Source organism: Rutidosis leptorrhynchoides, chromosome 4 (assembly GCF_046630445.1).
Source record: "Rutidosis leptorrhynchoides isolate AG116_Rl617_1_P2 chromosome 4, CSIRO_AGI_Rlap_v1, whole genome shotgun sequence".
NCBI classification, from domain to species: domain Eukaryota; kingdom Viridiplantae; phylum Streptophyta; class Magnoliopsida; order Asterales; family Asteraceae; genus Rutidosis; species Rutidosis leptorrhynchoides.
Genome location: NC_092336.1, coordinates 546166078 through 546190552, shown reverse-complemented (window position 1 = coordinate 546190552; position 24475 = coordinate 546166078). Strand labels below are relative to the sequence as shown.

The 24475-nt window shown below is 34.3% G+C and overlaps 2 protein-coding genes across 3 annotated transcripts; one reads left to right on the top strand and one right to left on the bottom strand.

Moving 5' to 3' along the window:
• Window positions 1-614: 614 nt before the first annotated feature.
• Window positions 615-10246, bottom strand: LOC139839664 (ATP sulfurylase 1, chloroplastic-like). Its single transcript, XM_071829796.1, has 5 exons — window positions 9976-10246; window positions 8348-8753; window positions 7496-7756; window positions 7290-7376; window positions 615-1086 (listed from the first exon to the last, which is right to left on the bottom strand). The coding sequence occupies exons 1-5, from the start codon at window positions 10242-10244 to the stop codon at window positions 949-951; spliced, it is 1161 nt and encodes a 386-aa protein (XP_071685897.1). The 5' UTR covers window positions 10245-10246; the 3' UTR covers window positions 615-948.
• Window positions 10247-10815: 569 nt separating this feature from the next.
• On the top strand, window positions 10816-16249 carry LOC139839663 (uncharacterized). 2 transcript variants are annotated; one of them, XM_071829795.1, is made up of 2 exons: window positions 10816-13390; window positions 16133-16249. In XM_071829795.1, exon 1 carries the CDS (start codon window positions 10850-10852, stop codon window positions 13364-13366), a length of 2517 nt encoding a protein of 838 aa, XP_071685896.1. In that variant the 5' UTR covers window positions 10816-10849; the 3' UTR covers window positions 13367-13390; window positions 16133-16249. The 2 variants fall into 2 exon arrangements, with proteins under 2 accessions (XP_071685896.1, XP_071685895.1); XM_071829794.1 differs by having other exon boundaries at window positions 16122-16248.
• Window positions 16250-24475: the final 8226 nt, after the last annotated feature.

The window sequence follows — 24475 nt, the reverse complement described above, 5'->3', positions numbered from 1 at the left end:
TGAAGAAGCTTGGATGAATGCGAACATGTACTCTTGCTCCAAAAAAAGTCATTAAAAGTTAATGATGTCAATAAATTCGTACTTTCTTTTAATAATGTTCAGGGACAGAGATATCCAGAGCACAACATGTCAAAAACTATTTCAAAAACATGTGAAAAACTATTTCAAAAACATATTGATGATGCACCTACTCCAGTACCTTTTTTTTTAATTGAATATCATCATCTTCATTATTCTTAGAAGACAGACTTACAGCCAAAATCAATAAATAGCTTTTAATAAAGACTTCAAGCATTTCATCATTTACTAAATGCTTATCAAAAGTTACAAAATTTGGTAAGGATTGAAATATACTGAGGCTCATCAAGCAAAGTAAATGCAGAAGTTATGAACCTCAGCAAAATTGTATATGCAATTGTCAAAAGTCATGAAAGATGATAAATAAATATATAATGTAGTGGTTAACCATCATCACAACAATCAAGTGGTTTAATCAACTCGCCCTAATGTATTTACAAAGGTCTGATCCCTAGATTGGTTGTTTGACTTAGATATATCTTAGGTTGGTCACGAAAAAGCTAAAACCGGTCACACACAAAAAAAAAAAACATACATTTGAGTAAAACATACATCTGAGATAAACGATAATGTGTTTCAAACCCAAGTATATACCGCGTCAAAAGCACAAAAACTACAATATGTTACAATGTGCACAAGAACCAGCACAAGACTTTATACATGGAGGCTAGTAATGCGCCTCGACTTATTCAGATAAGTAGCAATCATTTTCTTACAAAAACAATCCACACTGCATACCAAACAATTTAAAGCATTGATCTTTTAACATACCAAAACTCAGCATAATCCTGGATATCGAAGCTGGCCGGGACATATTCTGGTTTCGGTCCATGCTTGCTTGCTTGTATGCCGCACATCTACAACGACGACTCAAGCAAGGATTGGTTGAGGAACTCTCCCTGATTCGTTTGCAGCCAAACTGTCATAGTATTCAACTAACACTTCCCAACCACCAGGGCACATAAATCCATCTGGCGGGTTTTTTTTGTTCTTTGCAAGTGTTCGCATCTGGACGTGGACAAAACAAACGATTTCAAACCACGCAGGCTTGCAGTACGTAGTAATATACTAGTATGTGTCAAATAAAAAAGTTAAAAGTATTTTAGGATTTTGTTAACGACGATCCTTAGGGTTGTCATTAACGTGCATAAAAATATTGTACAATTCAATAACCATCGCTATAAAGTCAATGTGTAACCACCATGTACAACCATTTTATGCACGTTAACGACAGTTCGCAAATTCCAATATTTTAATGTAAGTGGCCGGCATCTTCTGTTCTTACTTTCTATTGATAACTGGTGTGTAAAATCTTTTCAATAGACAATATATAACTATATGTTATAATAATAATAATAATAATATAGATATGGATAGTCAATTTTGGTGTATACATATAGTCAATTTTGGTACACAAAGTATGTATTTTTATATTGAGATTTTAGGCTATAAATACTCATGAATGCAAGCATTAAACTTGCACCATTTCTCACACTTACAAAGTGTTTCTTTCTTTCTCTCCATTATCATCTTTGTTCTTACACTTCATTATTAGTATTCTAAATCAAGAATCAAACCACTAAAGGTAGTTATAAGCCTACTGAATTATAACACGTTATCAGCACGATAATCTTAATACTAAATATGGTTGGCTCTGCCACCAAAATGATATATGGTCGGTTATACCACCAAAATGATATATGGTCGGTTATACCACCAAAATGATATATGGTCGGTTATACCACCAGAATGATATAGGTCGGTTATACCACCTGAAAAAATATATGGTCGACACTGTCGCCAAATTTTCATTTATGTTTACTAATATTTATATTTTTGTTATATAACATTTATTTATGATTGCTTACACATGGTCGACACTGTCACCTACTTATCATTTATGTTATATTAAATTTATGTTTAATGTTTATATACTTATGAATATAAATTGACTCTAATTTATCATGATGTTTGTTTTAATTTTTGATAATAGAAAATGTCGAATCTGGAAAAGCTTAAATTTACTCCTTTAGAATCAACTGGAAACAACTACATGCCATGGGTTATAAAAGTAAAAATGCATCTTAAATCAATGGGCATTCTTGAAACCATAAATGAAAACAACACTTGTTCTGAAAAAGAACAAGCTACGGCATGTTGCTTTATTCATCAACATATTGATGAATGCTTACAAAATAATTATGTGACTGTAGAAGATCCCCATGTTTTATGGGAAGGTCTCAAAAGCAGATTCAATAATCAAAGAGAAATTTTACTTCCAGCTGCAATGGAACAATGGAGAACATTAAGGTTCCAAGACTTTAAGAAAGTAAATGAATACAGCTCAGCTCTGTATAATACATGTTCACAACTTAAATTCTGTGGACATGAAATTAGTGATGCAGACATGATGGAGAAAACTTTCTCCACAATGAATGCTGCAAACATCACAGTGCAAAGAAATTTGAGAATGCTAAAGTTCAAAACATATCCTGAACTTAATTCATATCTCTTAGTTGCAGAGCAAAATGATGAGCTATTAATGAAAAATCAGCAATCCCGTCCTACTGGTACACTTGCAATCCCTGAAGCAAATACTGCAAATAATTATAAACAGGGACAAGGACGCGGGCAAGGTCGTGGTTATAATAACCATCACCATCATCATGCCAAAAGCCATAACTATGGTAGAAACCATCCTTATGGTAATGGTAATGGGCGTGGACGTGGTCGTGGTCGTGGCCGTGGTGGTCAAAGAAATAGTAATCCACGAAAATATAAATATCAACCACAAAACAAGCCCATTAAACAAGATGTTGAAGAAAATTCTTCTAAAAATTCTGAAGAATCTTGCTACAGATGTGGTAGAATGGGCCACTGGGCTAATACTTGCCGAACATCTAAACATCTTGTTAAGATGTATCAGGATTCGCTGAAAGGTAAAGAAAAGGAAGTAAATTTTGTGGATAATATTGATCCAACAGTCACTGAGAAACCATCTGATTTATATGAAGATTTCTTGAATGTTTAAGTTGTGTGTTTTTTGAAAAATAAACGATTTAATATCGTCTGTCTTTGTCATTATGTTTGCTAAATGTTTCAGTACTATCTATTTGCGTTTAAAATATTGTGTAATATTAATGTACTCACTATTTATTTCTTATATATGAAGTTCAATATGAATTTTGCTGGAATACAACATCAATCAAGTGGTGGAGATCTCTGTATAGCAGACAGTGGAACTACACACACTATACTTAAATCCGAGAAATATTTTATTGATCTAAAACCAACGGAAGGAACTATACATACAATATCAGGACCTGCTAACTTGATAAAAGGGATAGGAAAGGCAAATTTCATACTACCAAATGGTACAAAATTTTTAATAAATGATGCCTTATTTTCTCCCAAGTCAAGCAGAAATTTATTGAGTTTCTCCGACATATACCTTAACGGGTATGATTATCAGTCAGTGACAACAGAAAATGAGAAATATTTAAGTATCACTGACAAGAGTCATGTGGTTGAAAAACTGCCAAGACTTAGTTCTGGATTACATTATACACATATAAATGTACCAGAAATACATATGGTAGTTAACGAAAAATATATTGATCCTGGTGTATTCAGTTTATGGCATAACAGATTAGGCCATCCAGGATCAACAATGATGAAAAGGATTATTGAATGTACTCATGGACATCCATTAAAGGATAGAAAAATCCATCATGATACAATGGTTCCATGTACATCTTGCTCTCTTGGAAAATTGATAACTAGACCCTCACCACTTAAGGTTGAGAAAGAATCACCAATGTTTCTTGAAAGAATTCAAGGTGATATATGTGGACCAATTCATCCACCATGTGGACCATTTAGATATTTCATGGTTCTAATAGACGCATCTAGCAGATGGTCTCATGTTTGTCTGTTATCAAGCCGTAATGTGGCATTTGCAAAATTTCTTGTCCAAATTATTAAATTGAGAGCTCATTTTCCTGATTACACCATTAAAAGGGTGAGACTTGATAATGCTGGTGAATTTACATCTCAAGCATTTAATGACTATTGCATGTCTATAGGAATTGTTGTTGAACATTCTGTTGCTCATGTGCATACACAAAATGGTTTAGCCGAGTCATTGATTAAACGTTTACAGTTAATCGCTAGACCATTGATAATGAGAACAAAACTCCCTGTATCTATATGGGGTCATGCAATTTTACATGCTGCTGCATTGATTCGCATCAGACCAAGTGCAAGTCATAAATATTCCCCCCTACAACTTGCTTTTGGTCAAGAGCCAAATATTTCCCATCTTAGAACATTTGGTTGTGCAGTGTATGTTCCAATTGCGACACCACAACGTACAAAAATGGGTCCTCAAAGGAGGTTGGGAATATATGTTGGATATGAAACATCTTCAATATTAAGGTATATTGAACCTATGACAGGTGACGTTTTTACAGCACGTTTTGCTGATTGTCATTTTAATGAAACATTGTTCCCTAGATTAGGGGGAGAAATGAAAAATAAAGAAAATGATGTTTCATAGTATGAACATCAATTAAGGTATGTTGATTCTCGCACAAAAGAATGCGAAAAGAAAGTTAAAAAATAATGCATATGCAAGAATTTGCAAATTAATTACTTTATGTATTTAAAGATACAAAAGAGTGACTAAATCATATATAATAGCAGGAAATGCTCCAGCTCGAATTGAAATTCCAAAAGCTGGCAATAATGTCACTCATGAGTCTTTGCCACATCTGAAACGTGGAAGACAAATTGGTTCCAAAGATAAAAATCCTAGAAAAGGAAAATCAGCTGATAATGAGATAAAAGAAAGTGTTCAAGAAGAACCATAAATCAATATTCCTTCTGCAGAGGATATTGATAAATGTAAATACATAAATTGCGATAAATTATGCAATATTATGGAACCGAAATGAAATGAAAAAAAAAAAAAAAAAAAAATCTTGATGAGATATTTTCATATAATATTACAATGACATCATGAATAAAGATGATGATCTAGAACCAAAATCTGTCATTGAATATCAAAATAGACATGATTGAGCTCAATGAAAAGGAGAAATACGAGCTGAATTAGAATCGCTCAATAAAAGAAAAGTTTTCGGATTAATCGTTATCACTTTGAAAAATGTGAAACGTATGGGATACAAATGAATTTTTATCCGAAAAAGAAATGTGCAAATGAAGTTACAAGGCAAAACTAGACTTGTAACTCAAGATTTCCCACAAAGACCGGAAATGAATTATGAGGAAAACTTATCCTCCTGTAATGGATACAATTACTTATTAGATACTTAATCAACCTGGTAGTTACTTAAATGCATCTCATGAATGTTGTAACTACTTATCTGTATGGATCACTTAATAGTGATATATATGAATATACCTGAAGGGTTAAGGTATCATAAGCATCTAATACAAAACCCAAGGGAATGTATTCTATTAAATCACAAAGATTTTTATATGGGTCTATACAATTAGGACGTATGTGGTATAACTGATTAAGTGATTACTTGATAAGAAAAGTGTATACACATAAACTTATTTGCCATGTTATTTTATTATGAAAAACAATGATCTTAACATCATATGAACAAATAAAGAGATCTATGAAATCATTCAACTTCTAAAGAATTATTTTGAAATGAAAGATCTTGAAAATACCAAGTATTACCTTAGATTGCAAATTGAGCATATGCCTAATGGTTAACTTGTACATCAAACAACTTATACCGAAAAGATTTTAAAACATCTTTTAAAGACAAACTCATTGTTGTTAGATCACTCAATATTGACACTGATCTATTTCATCCCTGCGAAGATCATGAAAATCTTAACAGATCGGAAGTTCCATATTTTAGTGCAATTGAGGTTCTTATGTATCTTATAAATTGTACAAGACCTGACATTTCTCTTGCAGTTAATTTGTTGGCAAGATTCAGCTCAACTTCTACCAAATGACAATGGAACAGGATCAAACACATATTTTGATACCCTTGAGGAACTGCCGATTTAAAATTATTTTATTCTAACGCTTCAAAACAAGATTTGGTTGATTATGTATATGCAGGTCATTCATCAAATCCTCATAAAGATAAATCTCAAACTCGATATGTATTCCTAAATGGAGGTACCACAAAATCATGGCGTTCTAAAAAACAAACACTTGTTGCAACATCATCAAATTATGCCGAAGTGATTGCATTACATGAAGCCACTCGGGAATGTTTTTGGTTAAGATCAATGACACAACTCATTATTGATTCTTGTGGACTAGAACGCGATAAAAGTTCAACAACTATCTATGAAGATAATCCAGCTCGCATAGCACAGATGAAAGAAGGATATATCAAAAGTGACTGAACAAAACACATACCCCCTAGATTCTTCTCATACACTCAAAATATCATCAAGGACAACCAGATTGAAATGAGATATGTTCAATCCAGCAAGAACTCTGCTCATCTTTTCACCAAAGCATCTTCAACTGCTATTTTCAGAACGCATGTTCATAATATTGGCATGAGGCATGTTCAAAAGATGTAACAGCTCAACAATGTCTACTTGAGGGGGAGTCAACTATATGCTGCACTCTTTTTCCCTTAGCTAAAGTTTTTATCCCACTGGGTTTTTCTTTGGCCAAGGTTTTTAACGAGGCAGTAATTTATAGTTGATCTTCAACAAAATAAAATTGCTATCCAAGGGGGAGTGTTATAATAATAATAATAATAATATAGATATGGATAGTCAATTTTGGTGTATACATATAGTCAATTTTGGTACACAAAGTATGTATTTTTATATTGAGATTTTAGGCTATAAATACTCATGAATGCAAGCATTAAACTTGCACCATTTCTCACACTTACAAAGTGTTTCTTTCTTTCTCTCCATTATCATCTTTGTTCTTACACTTCATTATTAGTATTCTAAATCAAGAATCAAACCACTAAAGGTAGTTATAAGCCTACTGAATTATAACACTATATTAACTATATAACTATAATAATAACAATCTAATTATAAAATTATTTTGGCAACTTTGGGCATCAAATATACACATTTGGCAAACTTTCGATCCATTTGAATTGTTTTCTTTTACGTATTTTAATACCGATTTAACATATTTTTGGTGCATAACTTGAAGCAATATGTTAACACATTTCACATACCTTGGTACCGGAAATGAAAAGAAAATCTTGAGCTCTAGAGGGATCAAAGAACTCCATTTTCTGCTGTTTCTTGTCATACGCTGCCACCTGAACTAGTAATCTCAAATCAGTAACTTAAAACAATATCCAAAGATGTAATAATATAATCAAAGTGAAAATGTTATTTGCATGTATCATAAAAGGTGATGAATTGATAAAGCAAGTACCTTGAAAGGGAGAATGTTTAAGCGTTCAAGTCCAGGTGCCATGCTAAGTACTTTTTTGCCATGGTCAGCATCATAAAGATCTCTTTTCTCTACTGGATGACCCATGCCAGCTGGATCACGGCCCACTATGTAAAAGTTGGCTCCTGCGTTGATCCTAGCCTTGGCATGCCACTGCACCTCGGTTGGGCCAGCGTAGTGCATCGGAGATGGAAATATTGATACCACTGTGTTTTCTGGATCAAGAACCCCATCTTCAAGTACCTGCAACCATTTACAGTACAGAGTGAGTTGATCATCGACTTTGGTAACTAATTTAATAAATATGGCGATAAATGGCATTATATTACAAAACATACTCATGATGGAAACCATATAATCATAGCTTTTAGTACCAAGACTAACAAGAGTGCAATAATTAGGGAATGTCTATAATTGTACATTATAACAACAGCGAAGGTAAGGAGTTACAAAACGGACAAGCCAGATGGATTGTGCTACGGGTCAAAAAGGGTAACTTTGTAGTATAAGTCAAAACAGACCAGGTTATGTAGGAGCGGTCTGCATACGCGTGTTTCTTCCCTTCTTTTGAATCCATTAAAACCTTAATGTGTTGAATTTGAGTACAAAATCTACTATACTATAGAAAAAATAGATAAAGTAATTAAAAGGCTCTTAATAAATATGGCAACTTCCACTTGTTTACTTATGAAAGGGGCAATTCGGATTATGGTCTCCCTCTAACTAGTCAAACACACAATATACATGAATAGCTATAAAGAAAACAACATTCACCTAAAGTGTATTTTCAGTCCATAAAAACTTTTAATTGTTAAGATGAATTTATTTGCAAACCTTCTCATGTTGCTTCATTCGCCAGCTAAGCGGAACATCGTCCGCCTTTGTAAAACCCCCGAGTGGATGGAGCAAAAGAACAGGGTTTTTATAACCCATTTCAAGAAGCCTACGCCTTGTGTCAGTCATCAAAAGAGCATGACCATTGTGCACAGGGTTCCTGAGCTGGAAAGCAAACACTGCATCAGCATTACGTTTCTCGAATTCGGCACGAAGTTCGGAAGGTGAAAGTCTGTAACGGTCAAGACCGTCATGATACTTGATTGGTTGTATAACTTCAAGATCACCACCAATCAACCAATCTCCTGCACCAGTTATGGCTTCTTCCACATAAGGGAGACCAGGGGCAGTTGTACCCCATGTTCTTGCAATTCGTTCTTCTTTATTGTGCTTGTAGATCTCAATGCTAAACAATTAAATACATAAAAAGCACGAAAAAGTAAATACCAGTTGATGAACACACAAAATTAGTTAACTATTAAATCATTAGTCACATTAGATTCAACCAACATGTATATATGTCTTTGTGTTCCCTCTGTGTCATCCTCCGAAGAAAGCGCCTTTGTTATGAAGTTTTCGTTTTTTGCCAAAAAAAAAAAATTTGTATATAGGTCATTTTGACTTGATATCCAAAAGGAGCAAATTATAACAATTTTATGTTATATCAAATATATATATATAAAATATGACCATTTCTCTATTAGTTGAAGTACCACTATAACAAACTACTTTCTCAATATATTTTTTTCTAGAAAACAAAGATATATTAATAACTAGTGAGATGATGCCAGCCCACCCCGAAAGGAAGTGCTATAAACAAATGTGCAATCGCATAAAAAAGTATCTTTTCGTTATGGTAATGCAATGCGAGAGGTCAGAAATCAGGTTGTTTCTAATGCGTACTTTGGTTAGATTTATACTTAGAGATAACAAAATATAATAACTTATCACACTTCTAGAAAAGTATACTAAAAGCAATCTATACCAGATTTTCAAGCATAACGTTAGGAAAGACACGTCAGCTACTACATCATCGTTCTAACCAGGCAACCTAGTCAGAATCCTCTAACGGAAACATTTTGAAGTAAGCCTTTTATCAGCAACTTTGAAAGCTTGCCCCTTTAAACTTTTTACTTACACTTCTTTAGGGAACTGCCCAAAATATAATTGTGCTAAAATTGTAATAGCACAATCCTGCCCTAAATTCTTCATGAGTATGCTGAAAACAGACCCAAAGTATCAGATTTTTTTTTTTTTAAAAAGCAATAATATTACTAAAAATCACATATTTTTACTGTATTATATATTCATATGCATGCATGAGCTTTATAATTGTTTCCTTTTGACATTTTAATGAAAATTGTCTCTTGCCTTTCAAAAAAAAAAAAAAAAATCACAATGCATGATAGTATCAGAATTCATTTCATAAATCTTCATCAACTATTTTCTAGCATAATCCGTGTAAAATGCCAAAAGTACCCCTTCTGTCAACCATCTACACCTACTGATCCCTACCCAAATAATGCCAACAACCTACCAACCAAATACTCGGCATACAAGTATAATAATATTAAATATTTAACGACAAAAAATTAAAATAAAATAAAACAAAACAAAAAGCATCTTACTTGTTCAAAATAGCAACAGTGTTATCATCAGCATCAACAAGAGCAACGCTATTTGAACCAGAAATCCGATTCTTTTGGGCATCATCAATGTCTAGAACAATCGGTAAAGACATATTGACAACCGACCCGTCTCCTAATCGGAGCGAGTTAAAATGAAGAGTTTGGAGGAACTCGGATTCTCTCATGAACCCGCTTAATGGACTCGCCCAGCCTTCACTGAGCACATGAACCCATTCTAAATCAATTCTTGATAACTTAATCTTAACCATATCATTAGTAAATGGCCTTGTCGATTTATTTATACTGAGTAAAAACAAAAAACCCACTATTTCTCTCTCCATTCTCCGATCAGATCTCCATTTTCATCCCAACAATTTTCACTACCTTTTAGTTATTTAACTGATCTTTGTTGCAAACATGAGTCTAGGAATGGCAGATAATAATCACGGAACTGAAATACAGAATTAAGCGAATCCGTCTTTGATCCTTTCCACCGGATTAAACTCGCCGGATTCTACTCCCTTCAACTCCGCCGTGAGTTCCTTGATCTTCTCGGTAGCAACAAGATGAAGCTCACAACTCTGATTTAAGCTTTGAAACTGACTTGTAACAGAAAGAAAAAGAAAAAGGGTAGCAAGAATTAAATCAACCGGATCTTGATAAATTTGTAACGTTTCCGTTTCGAGGTCTCCAGATCTGCAACGAAGGTACTTCCTGTTTCAGATCTTTACATTAATAATGTCTCCTAATTACCAAATCTTGTTCGATTAAAATCACAAAATCAGATTTGGGGGAATGAATTTTAAGGGGGAGTGATTTAGGTTCAGTATGTTATGAATTAAATAATAGTTGCAATTTGAAATACTCTTTTATCATGTCAAACATACCGACATCCCCTTTTACACCAAAAGCATCGAACAACCAATCCCAGTCGAAACAATCTTTCTTTGCTGATAACAAGCATATCCGATATCAGCCTATCAATCAGGGTATTTGGGTTAAAATTGATCATAATAAGCAAAACTCACCTTCAAAAAACCCTAACCCTAATTACAATAACCAGCAGAATCCAACCCACCTTGTCCGATCCAAATCTGGTCTCAATCATCAATCGACAAGGTTAAACTCATCCTACAATCAATTATACAACAACTTCAAAATACGGGAATCAGCCACCAACCTTATCAATCGTTATGGCAAGCCTTTTCCAGATGCGAATAATTCTAAAACAAATCAATTGCCAAAACCGATCGACAAGTCTAGAATCACTTCATACCTCTTCCACAACTTTCCCGAACACTGGTGTTCAACGGACTTATGGGATGTTTTCAAAAAATATGGCAATATCCACGAGGTTTACATCCCCAGGAAGACCTTAAAAAACGGAAGGAAGTTTGGTTTTGTTAGATTCTTAGACGTTCCAGATTACCACAAAGATTCTCTTGCGAGGAGACTAAGTCTCATTGTTGCGGGTGACAATTTACTCAAAGTATACAAGGCCCGTGATCCCGAAGGAAAGAAACAAGCTCCACAGCCTAACAATGCAAAATCGGGTTCTAGGAACAATGTTAAGGTTGCATTTAACTCACCTGTAGACGAAAGGAATTTCAAAGAAGTGGTCCTAAACAAGCAGGCTACAAACTACGGCATCCCCTCGATTAAGGTAAATTCTAATGATGATCTTATCCAAATACTTGGTCAAGCGGTTATTGCCAAAGTTAAAGATCTTGAATTCCTTGAATATTTTAATGAAATATGTGAAAGTGAAAACCTTGGTGGGTTTACTATCAAATACCTGGGCGGGCATGATCTAATGCTTATATTTGAGGAACCCAACCCGGCCCTAGACTTGATTAACAATTCGGAACACCCATTATGGAAATGGCTTGAAGATATAAACCCATGGGATCCCGAAATTTACAAAACCTCTGGTAGACTTGTTTATGTTAACATATTCGGGGTACCTATTACTTGTTGGTTAGAATCCACATTCATTGACATAGCAAAAAATTGGGGCGAGGTAATTGAAACGTTTAATTGCTCTATAACCAATGAGAACAACCAAGATTTATCGCATGGCTCGGTAATTATCAAAACAAACAATTTCTCACCGATAAACGGCCAAGTTATTATCAACCCCGGTGACGTCAATCAATCTAAGGCTTACATCATTGAAGTTCAAAACTTTTCTATGTTTAACACTTATGGTGATATCGATAATTCGTCGAATTGGGATGATGAAATTCTTTCGGACGATCACATTTCTGACGAAGAGTCCCACTTGGATTGTGAAAATCGAGTTGAAGGAAACGCTGAAAAGACCACCCGTAACAACAACCACGATCCCACGCCTTCTCACCAAACCTCCTCTAATTCCTCTAAACGAATGGATACTCGTCCCTTTAATAATAATGCCGATAACCAATCTCTCCAATCTCCTAGCATATCGAAACCCATCAACCACTTTGACACCACAAACCCTCACACCCATAATCCTTCCAATCCCGAAACTGTTTTAAATAATACTAGCTCTACAAAAGAAACTAGCCCATCGAATGAAACTGATCCAATTGAACCACCTCCTATTCCTGATTTTAATACAGCAAGGCCATATAATACCACCTCATATCAACCAAAACCAAAAACCATCCCTTTGGAGTCCACTGTAATCACGCAGCCCATTACCACCAATACCCCCCCAAGCCCACCAAGAGAGGATACCCTTGCAATCCCGCAGCCCAACACTGTTATTAACGGCCCATCGAATCATGTAAATGATACCCCTGTTACACCTAGCCACATCTCGGGTAAATCTAATATGGACAGCTCACCTCAACACATTCTAACAAATGATTTATGCTCACCAATAGTGACACAAGAACATGCAGATTCTGTTCCCGAAACCCTCCCTCACCATACCACAAACGACACCCCCTGTACTACCCCTTTAAACCCTCAATCCAACTCTCCATTAAATTTTATGCCTGCCCCTAACGCTACACAACAAACAAATTCCGATCCTTTCAACCTCGAACCTTTACTTTATACGGGTAAAGAAATTTCTAAAAAGAGAAAAATTTCTAGCACCATCGCCAAACCTATCATTAAGTCAAAAAACACCTCTCAAAACCCAGATGTTAAAAGACCTAGATCCAATATGCTTTACATCAAACATCTAGCTAGAAGTGGCCAAAAACTTAGAATCTCTCAACTGGCTAAACGTTGTAAGTCCTCGTCTAACGGTGGTGGTAGCACATCCTACTTCTCGAAGGGATCTCATATGGACATGGTACATAACAAAAAGACTAAAAAGACAGGTTCTACCTCTAGCAAAAGCTTGGATACGTTCGAATTCGGGAAAAGCATCGGGATTCGTCGCAACAACCCATGAATCCACCTCCGTCACATCGATTCTGTAAGTTTTTTCTCATGTGTACGATTTCTCTTAATATTCGGGGTATTGGACAAACGGGTAAAATAAGCTGGCTTAAACGTATTTGCTATAAAGAAAAACCATCAATTCTAGGCCTCCAGGAAACCAAATGCGGCCAAACACGTGACAACACCATTGAATCTTTCTGGGGTAATTCTGATTTTAAATTCGTCCAAAAGGATTCGGATGGTGCTTCCGGTGGTATCCTAACTATTTGGGATACTAATATCTTTTCGTTCAACTATGCTATTGAGGGTGAATTCTTTCTTGCAATTTGTGGCACGTGGGCGGGTCATGACTCTGAAATTGCCTTCATTAATGTTTATGGCCCCCATTCCCTTTCAAAAAAACTTAGACTTTGGAGCGAACTCTCATCCCTTACTAACTCCCTTAATATCCCACACATTGTTTTTGGTGACTTCAACGAAGTAAGAAACAAAACAGAACGCATGAACACAGAGTATAATCAAAATTGGGCAGATAATTTTAATAACTTTATAAATAACTCTGGATTAATTGATCTTCCTTTAGGTGGTAAAAGGTTCACAAGGATTTGTGAAAAAACAATGAAGTTTAGTAAACTTGACCGATTCCTCATTTCCGATGGCATCTTCACTATCTGGCCCAACACATCCTCCAAAACTCTTGATCGGGACCTTTCTGACCACTGTCCCATTATCCTAAGAAATAACCTCCTCGATTCTGGCCCTAAGCCAATACGTGTCTTTGACACATGGCTAGATTTAAAAGATGCCGACACCATCATAGAAAAGGCTTGGTTGATCCCAATTAGTGGGAATAGGCCTGACTGCATTTTCCGTAACAAACTAAAAAACGTTAAATTAGAACTTAAAAAACATAGTAATCAACTTGATAACTTAGACTCCCAAATACGTGACCATCTTACTGAATGTAATAATTGGGAACAAACCGCCGAAACTAGACCTTTATCCGAAACTGAAAAACAAAAATGGATCGATGAAAAAATGCATCACATCGTCAAAGAAAAAAAGAAAACAAACATGCTTAAACAAAAATCTAGAATCAAATGGGCGCTTGAGGGTGATGAAAATTCGAAATACTTTCATAACTATATCAAAAGAAGAACAAGTAAAAACAACATCCACGGGCTTTCAATTAATGGTACATGGACTGAAGATCCTAATCTAATAAAACAAGAAGCATATTCCTATTTTAACAACATCTTCCGATCCAAACACTTACGTGACGAATGCCCTTTCGATCATGTTTCACATCTTGAATACATTTCTTCCTTGGACAATCAACTCCTAGAAGCTAAATTTAACGAAAAAGAAATATGGGAAGCCATATGTAATTGCGATAGCTCTAAAGCTCCTGGGCCGGACGGTTTCAACATGAGATTCTTTAAAAAACATTGGGAACTGATTAAAACCGACCTCATTAAATCTCTAGATTGGTTCTGGGAAAACTCAGAAATCTCCAAAGGATGTAATGCATCTTTCTTCACATTAGTCCCGAAAAAACCCAACCCAATCGGATTAAATGAATATCGCCCAATCTGTCTAATAGGTAGCTACTATAAAATTCTCACCAAAATACTCTCCAATCGCCTTGCCATGGTCATTCATAAAATCATTGGTAGTGAACAAACAGCTTTCCTCAAAGGTCGAAATATCCTAGATAGTGTCCTAATTGCAAACGAAATAATTGATGAATTAAAACGTAAAAAACAAAAAGGTTTAATCTTTAAAGTTGACTTCGAAAAGGCATTTGACTGCATTGAGTGGGACTTTCTATTTAAAACCATGCACTTCATGGGTTTTGGTCCAAAATGGATTGGTTTCATTCGGGCATGCCTTTGGTCATCATCTATTTCTGTACTAATCAATGGCTCTCCCACCAAAGAATTTTTCCCTGAAAGGGGAATTCGACAAGGTGACCCCATTTCGCCATTCCTGTTCATCATTGTTGCTGAAGGTCTTAACATACTTGTCAAAAGAGCATTAGCCAATGGTCATTTGCAAGGATTAAAGATCGGACATGACAATATCAATATTACACACCTCCAATATGCTGATGATACAATCTTCTTCGGCGAATGGAATAAAAGAAACGCCAAATATATCTCCAAACTACTAAAATGTTTTGAAAATATTTCAGGCCTCAAAGTTAACTTCCGTAAAAGCAAACTTTACGGTATAGGTACATCTACGACCGAAACCGAACAAATGGCTTGCTACATGAACTGCTCTGCGGGTCATACCCCGTTCTCCTATCTTGGACTTCCTATTGGTGTACCCACATCTCACGCCTCCTCGTGGCAGCCGATCGTTGAGAAATTCGACAAAAGGCTTTCAGATTGGGCTGCTAAATCTATTTCTTTCGGAGGTCGACTTACGACCATCAAATCAATTCTTAGTAGTATCCCATTATACTACTTCTCCTTATTTCATGCACCATCCGCTATCCTTAAGGTACTTGAATCTAAAAGACGGAAATTCTTCTGGGGAGGATCTTCAAACGATAATAAAATTAATTGGATCAAATGGGACCAAATAATTTTGCCATACGACTGTGGGGGTTTAAACGTGGGGTCCCTCTTTGCTAAAAACATATCATTACTTTGTAAATGGTGGTGGCGTTTTAAAAACGAAGATAATGCATTATGGGTAAAAATAATCAAAAGCATTTATGGGCCGGGGGGAGGGTTGGATACTAACTTTTTATGCAGGAACATTTCAGGTCGCACCATTTGGAAAGAGATTATTAAAGCTGGAAAAGTTGCTGACAATATAGGCACAACCTTCACATCCTCGATTTCAAAGCGCATAGGAAATGGCACATCAATAAGCTTCTGGCATGATATATGGATCGGATCTGAGTGCTTAAAAGATACATTTCATAGACTATTCATGTTGGAATCCCGCAAAGAAGCAACTGTTGCTGATAGAATAATGAACGTTAACTCTACCTCGATCGGTAACTGGGATTGGTCCCGCCCTCCTAGTGGTCGTGCAAAGGATTATCTCACGGAGCTCAACAACCTAATAACATCTGTTATTATTTCAGATCGCCCCGACTCATGGAAATGTTCCCTTGACACATCCGGCATCTACACTTCAGCAGCACTGTCAAATCTGATCAATAAGCTTAAATACGGCACAAACTCTAGAAACCTTTCACTACCTCAAAACAAATTCGTTCCACAAAAGATATTCATTTTCTCATGGAGGGCCGTTCAACAAAAAATCCCGGTTAGAAGCGAACTCGATAAAAAAGGAATTGACCTTCACACCATCTTATGTCCCTTATGTGAGCACCAAATTGAAACCATTGATCACGCGTTGTTAAATTGTCAAAAAGTATCTTCAATATGGATACAATTTCTCGATTGGTGGAATCAAAACAACATAAGTATCTCTAACATCAATGATGCCATCATCTCGGATCAAGGCATATCACATAATTCCATTGGTTCTTCAATATGGCAAGCTGCTAAATGGATTGCGTGCTACATTATTTGGAAACATAGGAACTTAAAGATTTTTTCCGGAAAAATATGGAACCCCGCTGTCATAATCTCCGAGATCCAATCTCAAAGCTTTAGCTGGATCTCAAATCGTTCACGGAAGAAAACACCTATCGATTGGCATCAATGGCTACTCAACCCGTCATTTTACGTGTCACCTCCTTCAAACCGCATAGGCGTCAGTTAACATAACTTAATTCAAATCGGGATGGTTTCGTTATTCTATATAGCCTATGTGGGTTAGATTAAATGGGTTGGTTGTGTGTCAACTTTGTAGTCGCTTGATCGGCACGGTTGTCCCCTCCTTCCCCGCTTGTTGTTCTTTTACGCAAGTTCGTCCCTCGTAGTGTTATCTAGTCTACGTCTCCCCCGATCATAAGTTCAGATAATTATTCCATATTTTCTCAGCTGATCCGTTTCGTTTATAGCATTGTATAAAAGCATATAGGGACTTGTATTGTAATATTCCATATAATAATAATAATATTTTTGCTTTTCAAAAAAAAAAAAAAAAAAAATGATTCTGGTACCACTAACTCAACCAGCTTCCCACCATCCGGTTCAATCAATCCACATGATATCCGGACCGGGTTTTTCAAAACCCGGTTTTTTTGTTTTAATGAAAATGATACATAAGATGAAAGATTGATGCTTTGATTGGGTTTGGGTAAAAAACTGGTGGTGGGTTGAATTGGGGTTTTGAGAAACATGGACGCCATTGTTGTTTGTTTGATGTTTAATTTGTTTCCCTCGATTCAAGAGGGAAATAAAAATGGGGGGGCTGGGGTGGAATAATGGGGTTGTAATCCGAGGAATATAAAGTAGTTGCTGGATTGGGAGGATGAACCTGGACAGTCTGTTTTTGTTTCATGCTGTGGTTTTTTTTAATTTGGATTACACGTTATGATTTTGTTTTTATGCTAATAAAACTTTTTGAATTACTTGTAATATTTTTTCACTTTTAAGTACTAAATTTATGAATATTTCAATTTCTGTTAACGAAAATGAAATCATAATTAACAAAGAGTATGATTAAAGTTGAATGCAAATATGAACTGAATTGTAAACTCTTGATATTCAGACTCAAGTTATCTGTTTTTTTTTTTTTATTTACTCCGTACTTTTTTGTTGTTAAAAATAACAGTATATTAATAAGAGATCAACAATATTATGATCTAAATATTTGAGTAAAGTACAATAATAAATGAATTGGCACAGAGCCATTGAAAAATTAAACTACACGCCTAAACAATGACTAAGCGTCCATAATTAAAACTTTGGAGTTGAAATCCCGTACATACGCTTGATGCCCGTAACATAACTTGGAAGCCGAAACCGTAACGTAACTCAAATTATCTGATTGCATTGAGCTTGACAGTGATCATAAATGATTGACAGTTAAATTTTGAATTTTAAGGTTATTTAGAGATAGAATTTCAACGGAATCTAGTAATTTAAGATGAATATGATGCACGCATATACGTATCATCGATCATCATATACTATACTATACACCAATATAAAAATACTCAAAACTTACTAATGGAGTCAACAAAGAATTGGTGGCTTTCTATTCTAAATTATTTAAGATTAGGAAATAAGTGGTCAATTGCAAGGAACCCACTTAACATGCTCATTTATCGTAATTTTGTTGTGATAAAGACATTGGCTACAAATTGGTGTATACCTATCTGCATAGTAGATAATTTTGTATTATAAATACCAACGAATGTGATTTGCATAAGATACACATAGAGAATATATTTTCATATATCTCCATTATTTTATTCTCTCTTATTTTAAGTTTATTAGTAGCCTATATTCAAGAACAAACCCGCTAAAGGTAGTTATAAGCCTACTGAATTATAACACAAACCAAACCACTAAAGGTAGTTATAAGCCTACTGAATTATAACACGTTATCAGCACGAAGTGCTCCGTATAATCAAGGTTTATCTAAGCAAGCACACGCCACTAATCAAGGTAAGAAATTATCTAACTTTTATTAACTTCACTAACATTTATATTTATGTTATTTAAGTTATATATGGTCGGTTATACCGCCTGAATTATATTTCTGTAATCTAACTTTTATTAACTTCACTAACATTTATATTTATGTTATTTAAGTTATATATGGTCGGTTATACCGCCTGAATTATATTTTCTGTAATCTAACTCTTATTAACTTCACTAACATTTATATTTATGTTAATAAGACCTCATGATTGTACGCAACACGTCATTTGACAACACGGTACTTTATGTACGCAACACGTCATTTGACAACACGGTACCATGGGTCGAGATTAATTCTGATCAATACGAATACGATGGGGTCTTTATATGTTATCTAACATTTATGATTACTTATGCAATTAATCATTATTTATTTCATGCATGCTAATTTTTATTCTTAAATTTATTATTTATGCATAATATGTTTATTCTCTTAATCTTCGTATTTATAATATAAATGTAAACAAAGTCAATGATAACCAAGATTTTACAACAATCATAAAATGAACCTGTTTTGAGAATGGAGATTTTTGATTGGAGTGATGAACATAGTATAAACTTAACTACGAGACATATTAATAGTAAAATAAAAACAACTTACAAACATCACCGAAACATCTCCCTTATCAACATACGATTTATCATGTTATTATTAACATCTTGTTACCACTAGCTTCATCGAATTTTGTATCTCGGTCTAAAAATTATCTAAGACTAGTCACAGCCCATTAAAAAAAAACTCGATTAGTTTATTGAGTCTACTTAATAAAATAATCCCATGGCTTTAAAGAGAACATGGTGGCCTAGTATATATTTCTGTAATAATTCAATTCCCTTCTATTAATAATCAAGTGGGCTACTTGAGTAAAAAGGGTGTCGGCCACAAATGGTAAAGCAAAGAAAAATATTACACCATTTTTCTTAAAAGTCCAATTTGTACGTGGAAATGGGTAGTCCATCACTTTCATTATGTTGTCACCATAATCAACTTTTAACATTTTTTTTTTAATATAACTGGTAGGCATCATCACAAACATCATTGTCTTCGAACAGAAGAAATAAAATTTAGTGAAACATAGAAAATAAAAAGAATTTGAAGGTGGTGAGGGTGATTAACGGTTGAATCATATGAGGAGGTGGTTGTATTATTTTATTTGTAAACTAAGTGGTGAAATTCAAATAATTAAAGAGTGTATATTGAGATAAAGATAATAAATATTGTATATTATCTATTTACATTAATAAGTTGGCTAAGTTTGTCATAAATCAAAAGTGGGTGTTATGTAAATACGTGTCTCACCAATAACCTCTCACTAATAATCTTGTCAACCTAACATGTGAAAGTGAGTTGGAAGATCATGGAAAATGAAGTTACCTTTGCATCTTCCACTTGTACCAATGTCCCCAATTATATCTACACTGTATCTAATTTAATCAATTAAAAAATATTAATTTATAAGTGTATGTATGTAATACGAATGAAGAAAAAAGTGTTTAAATGAGTTTTACAGAAAGGGGGAAAGCAAAGTAAAAAAACTTTTTTCCAAACTTGTCAAATGTTTTGTTAAAAACGTGACCGTTGAAAAAAAGGAGGTTGAATAATAAAACTTAAAAAACAAAATTATTTTTTTAAGAGTGTGCATCAAAATGGCCCGTTTAATAATGGGGAATTAAAAAGATAGTCAAATTGTTTCAACGAACAAGGGTTCAATCAGATGTTTCTTAAAAAAAAAAATCCAAATTTTCAGTTATTTGATTTAAAAAAAAAAAATCCGAGGGTACGGGTGATGGATCCAATGGATCCGCATTCGTGACCCGCGGGTGCCATCCCTAATTGTGACGAGTACAAATCAACTAAAAGTCTAAAAAGATAAATGCTCTTATAGGAACCAAATATTCACAATAATTGCCTAAGCTAGATATGAAACAAATAGTTCATCAAAAAAAAAAAAATGCATCTAAAGCTTCTACTGAAAATTAATGTGCAAGGTACAACATATAACTATATGGTCAAATTCATTTGAGCCTTCGGATTCACACACATATACACCGAGACGTCAAATAAAATATATATATGATGTATATATATTACTCAATTAACAAAATAGTAAATCGAAATTAATTCATATGAATAGTAAAACGAAATTAATTAATTTACTATTCACATAAAAAGCGCATATGATAAAAAGCGCATATTATAAAAGCGCATATGATAAAAGCGCAGCGCATATGATAAGCGCATATGATAAAAGGCGAATATGATGAAAAGCGTAGCGCATATGGTGAAAAACACAGCGCATATGATTAAAAGCGCATATGGTGAAAAGGATATATGATGAAAAAGTACATATGTTAATTAATGAAAAGCACATATGGTGATTAATGAAAAATCACATATATATATATATATATATATGGACCGATTCATCCATCATGAGGACCATTTTGATATTTCATGGTTCTAATAGACGCATCTAGCGGATGGTCTCATATTTGTGTGTTATCATGCCGTAATATGGCATTTGCAAAGTTTCTTGCACAAATTATTAAATTGAGAACACATTATTCTAATTACACCATTAAAAGGATGAGACTTGATAATGTCGGTGAGTTAACATCTCAAGCATTTAATGATCATCATATATCTACAGGGATTGTTGTTGAACATCCAGTTGCTCATGTGCATACACAAAATTGGTTTAGCTGAATCAATAGATAAACGCTTACAGCTAATAACTAGACAATTGATAATGAGTACAAAACTCTCAATATTTATATGGGAATATGGGGACATGTAAATTTACATGCTGCGACATTAATTCGCATTAGACCATGTGGAAGTCATAAATATTTTCACTTACTACTTGATTTTGGCCAAGAGCCAAATATTTTCCACCTTAGAACATTGGTTGTGCAGTGTATGTTCCAATTGTATCACCACAACGCAATAAAATGGTTCTTCAAAGAAAGATGGTAATATATTTTGGATATAAAACATCTTCAATCATAAGATATATTAAATCCCATGATGGGTGATGTTTTTACAGCATGTTTTGCTGATTGTCATTTTTAATGAAACATTGTTCCCTATATTAGGAGGAGAAATAAAAAAAATAAAGAAAAAGATGTTTCATGATGTGAACATAAATTAATGTATCTTGATCATCGCACAAAAGAATGTGAAAAGAAAGTTCAAAAATAATACATATGCAAGAACTTGCAAATAAATTACCTGATGTATTTACAGATACAAAAAGGAGTGACTAAATCATATATACTAGCAGTAAATGCTTCAGCTAGAATTGAAATTCTAAAAGCTGGCAATAATGTCACTCATGAGTCTTTGCCACGCTAGAAACGTGGGAGACCAATTGGTTCCAAAGATAAAAATTCTCGAAAAAGAAAATCAGCTGATAATGAGGTAAAAGAAAGTGTTCAAGAAGAACCACAAATCAATACTCCTTCTGCAGAGGATATTGATGATGAAAATACAGAAATTGCAATAAAATATGCAATATTATAGAACCGAAACGAAATGACAAATATTGATGAGAATTTTTCAAATAATGTTAAAATGACATCATGAATAAAGATGATGATCTGGAACCAAAATCTGTCATTGAATGTCAATATAAGACATGACTAAGCTCAATGAAAATGAGCAATATGAGCTGAATTAGAATCGCTCAATAAAGGAAAAGTTTTCGGATCAATCGTTATTCACTTTTAAAGATGTGAAACGTATGAGATAAAAAATGAATCTTTATCCGAAAAAGAAATGTGAAGATAAAGATACAAGGTAAAACTAGACTTGTAACTTAAGGTTTCCCACAAAGACCAGAAATGAATTATGAGGAAAACTTATCCTTATGTAATGAATACAATTACTTATTAGATACTTAATCAACCTGGTAGTTACTTAAATGTATCTCATGGATGTTGTTACTACTTATCTATATGAATTACTTGATAGTGATATATACATGAAGGGTTTAAGGTATCCGAAGCATCTAATGCAAAACACAAGAAAATGTATTACATTAAATCACAAAGATTTTTATATGGGTTGAAACAATCGGGTCGCATGTGGTATACCCGACTAAGTGATTACTTGATAAGAAAAAGGATATACAAATAATCTTATTTGCCCATGTATTTTCATTAAGAAAACAACATCCGGATATGTGATCATAGCTGTTTATGTTGATGATCTTAATATCATAGGTACAAATAAAGAGATCCATGAAGCCATTCAACTTCTAAAGAAAGAATTAGAAATGAAAGATCTCGGAAAAACCAAGTATTGCCTTGGTTTACAAATTGAACATATGCCTAATGGTTTACTTGTACATCAAACAACATATACTGAAAAGATTTTAAAACATTTTAATATGGACAAGGCAAAACCATTAAGTACTCCTATGATTGTTAGATCACTTAATATTGACACTGATCCATTTCGTCCCTGTGAAGATCATGAAGATATCCTGGGACCAGAAGTACCATATCTTAGTGTAATTGGAGCTCTTATGTATCTTACAAATTGTACAAGACCTGACATTTCTTTTGCAGTTAATTTGTTGGCAAGATTCAGCTCAGCTCCTACCAAAAGACACTGGAATGGGATCAAACACATATTTCGATACCTTCGAGAAACTACTGATTTAGGATTATTTTATTCTAACAATTCAAAACAAAATTTAGTTGGTTATGCAGATGCAGGTTATTTATCTGATCCACATAAAGCCAAATCTCAAACTGGATATGTATTCCTAAATGGCGGTACCGCAATATCATGGCGTTCTCAAAAACAAACACTTGTTGCAACATCATCAAATCATGCTGAAGTGATTGCATTACATGAAGCTACTCGGGAATATTTTTGGTTGAAATCAATGACACAACTCATTACTGATTCTTGTGGACTAGAACGCGATAAAAGCCCAACAACTATCTATGAATATAATGCAGCTTGCATAGCACAGATGAAAGAAGGGTATATCAAAAGTGACCGAACGAAACACATACCTCCTAGATTCTTCTCTTACACTCAAGATCTCATTAAGAATAACCAGATTGAAATGAGATATGTTCAATCCAGCAAAAACTCTGCTGATCTTTTCACCAAAGCACTCCCAACTGCTATTTTCAGAACACACGTTCACAATATTGGCATGAAGCAAGTTCAAAATATGTGACGTCAGCGATGTCTACTTGAGGGGGAGTCAACTCTATACTGCACTCTTTTTTCCTTGACTAAAGTTTTATCCCACTGGGTTTTTCTTTAGCAAGATTTTTAACGAGGCAGTACTAAGTTGCTTTTTAATAATTTGTCATCCAAGGGGGAGTGTTGTGATAAAGACATTGGCTGACAAATTGGTGTATACCTAACTGCACAGTAGATAATTTTGTATTATAAATACCAACGAATGTGATTTGCATAAGATACACATAGAGAATATATTTTCATATATCTCAATTATTTTACTCTCTCTTATTTTAAGTTTATTAGTAGCCTATATTCAAGAACAAACCCG

Excerpts from the sequence above, each read along its gene's own strand:
- LOC139839664 (XM_071829796.1), bottom strand. The coding sequence starts at position 10,244 with ATGGTTAAGATTAAGTTATCAAGAATTGATTTAGAATGGGTTCATGTG. Across the intron at positions 7,757-8,347 it reads GAATGAAGCAACATGAGAAG|GTACTTGAAGATGGGGTTCT; the intron begins GTTTGCAAATAA and ends AAATGGTTGCAG. Across the intron at positions 7,377-7,495 it reads TAAACATTCTCCCTTTCAAG|GTGGCAGCGTATGACAAGAA; the intron begins GTACTTGCTTTA and ends TTACTAGTTCAG.
- LOC139839663 (XM_071829795.1), top strand. The coding sequence starts at position 10,850 with ATGTCAAACATACCGACATCCCCTTTTACACCAAAAGCATCGAACAAC.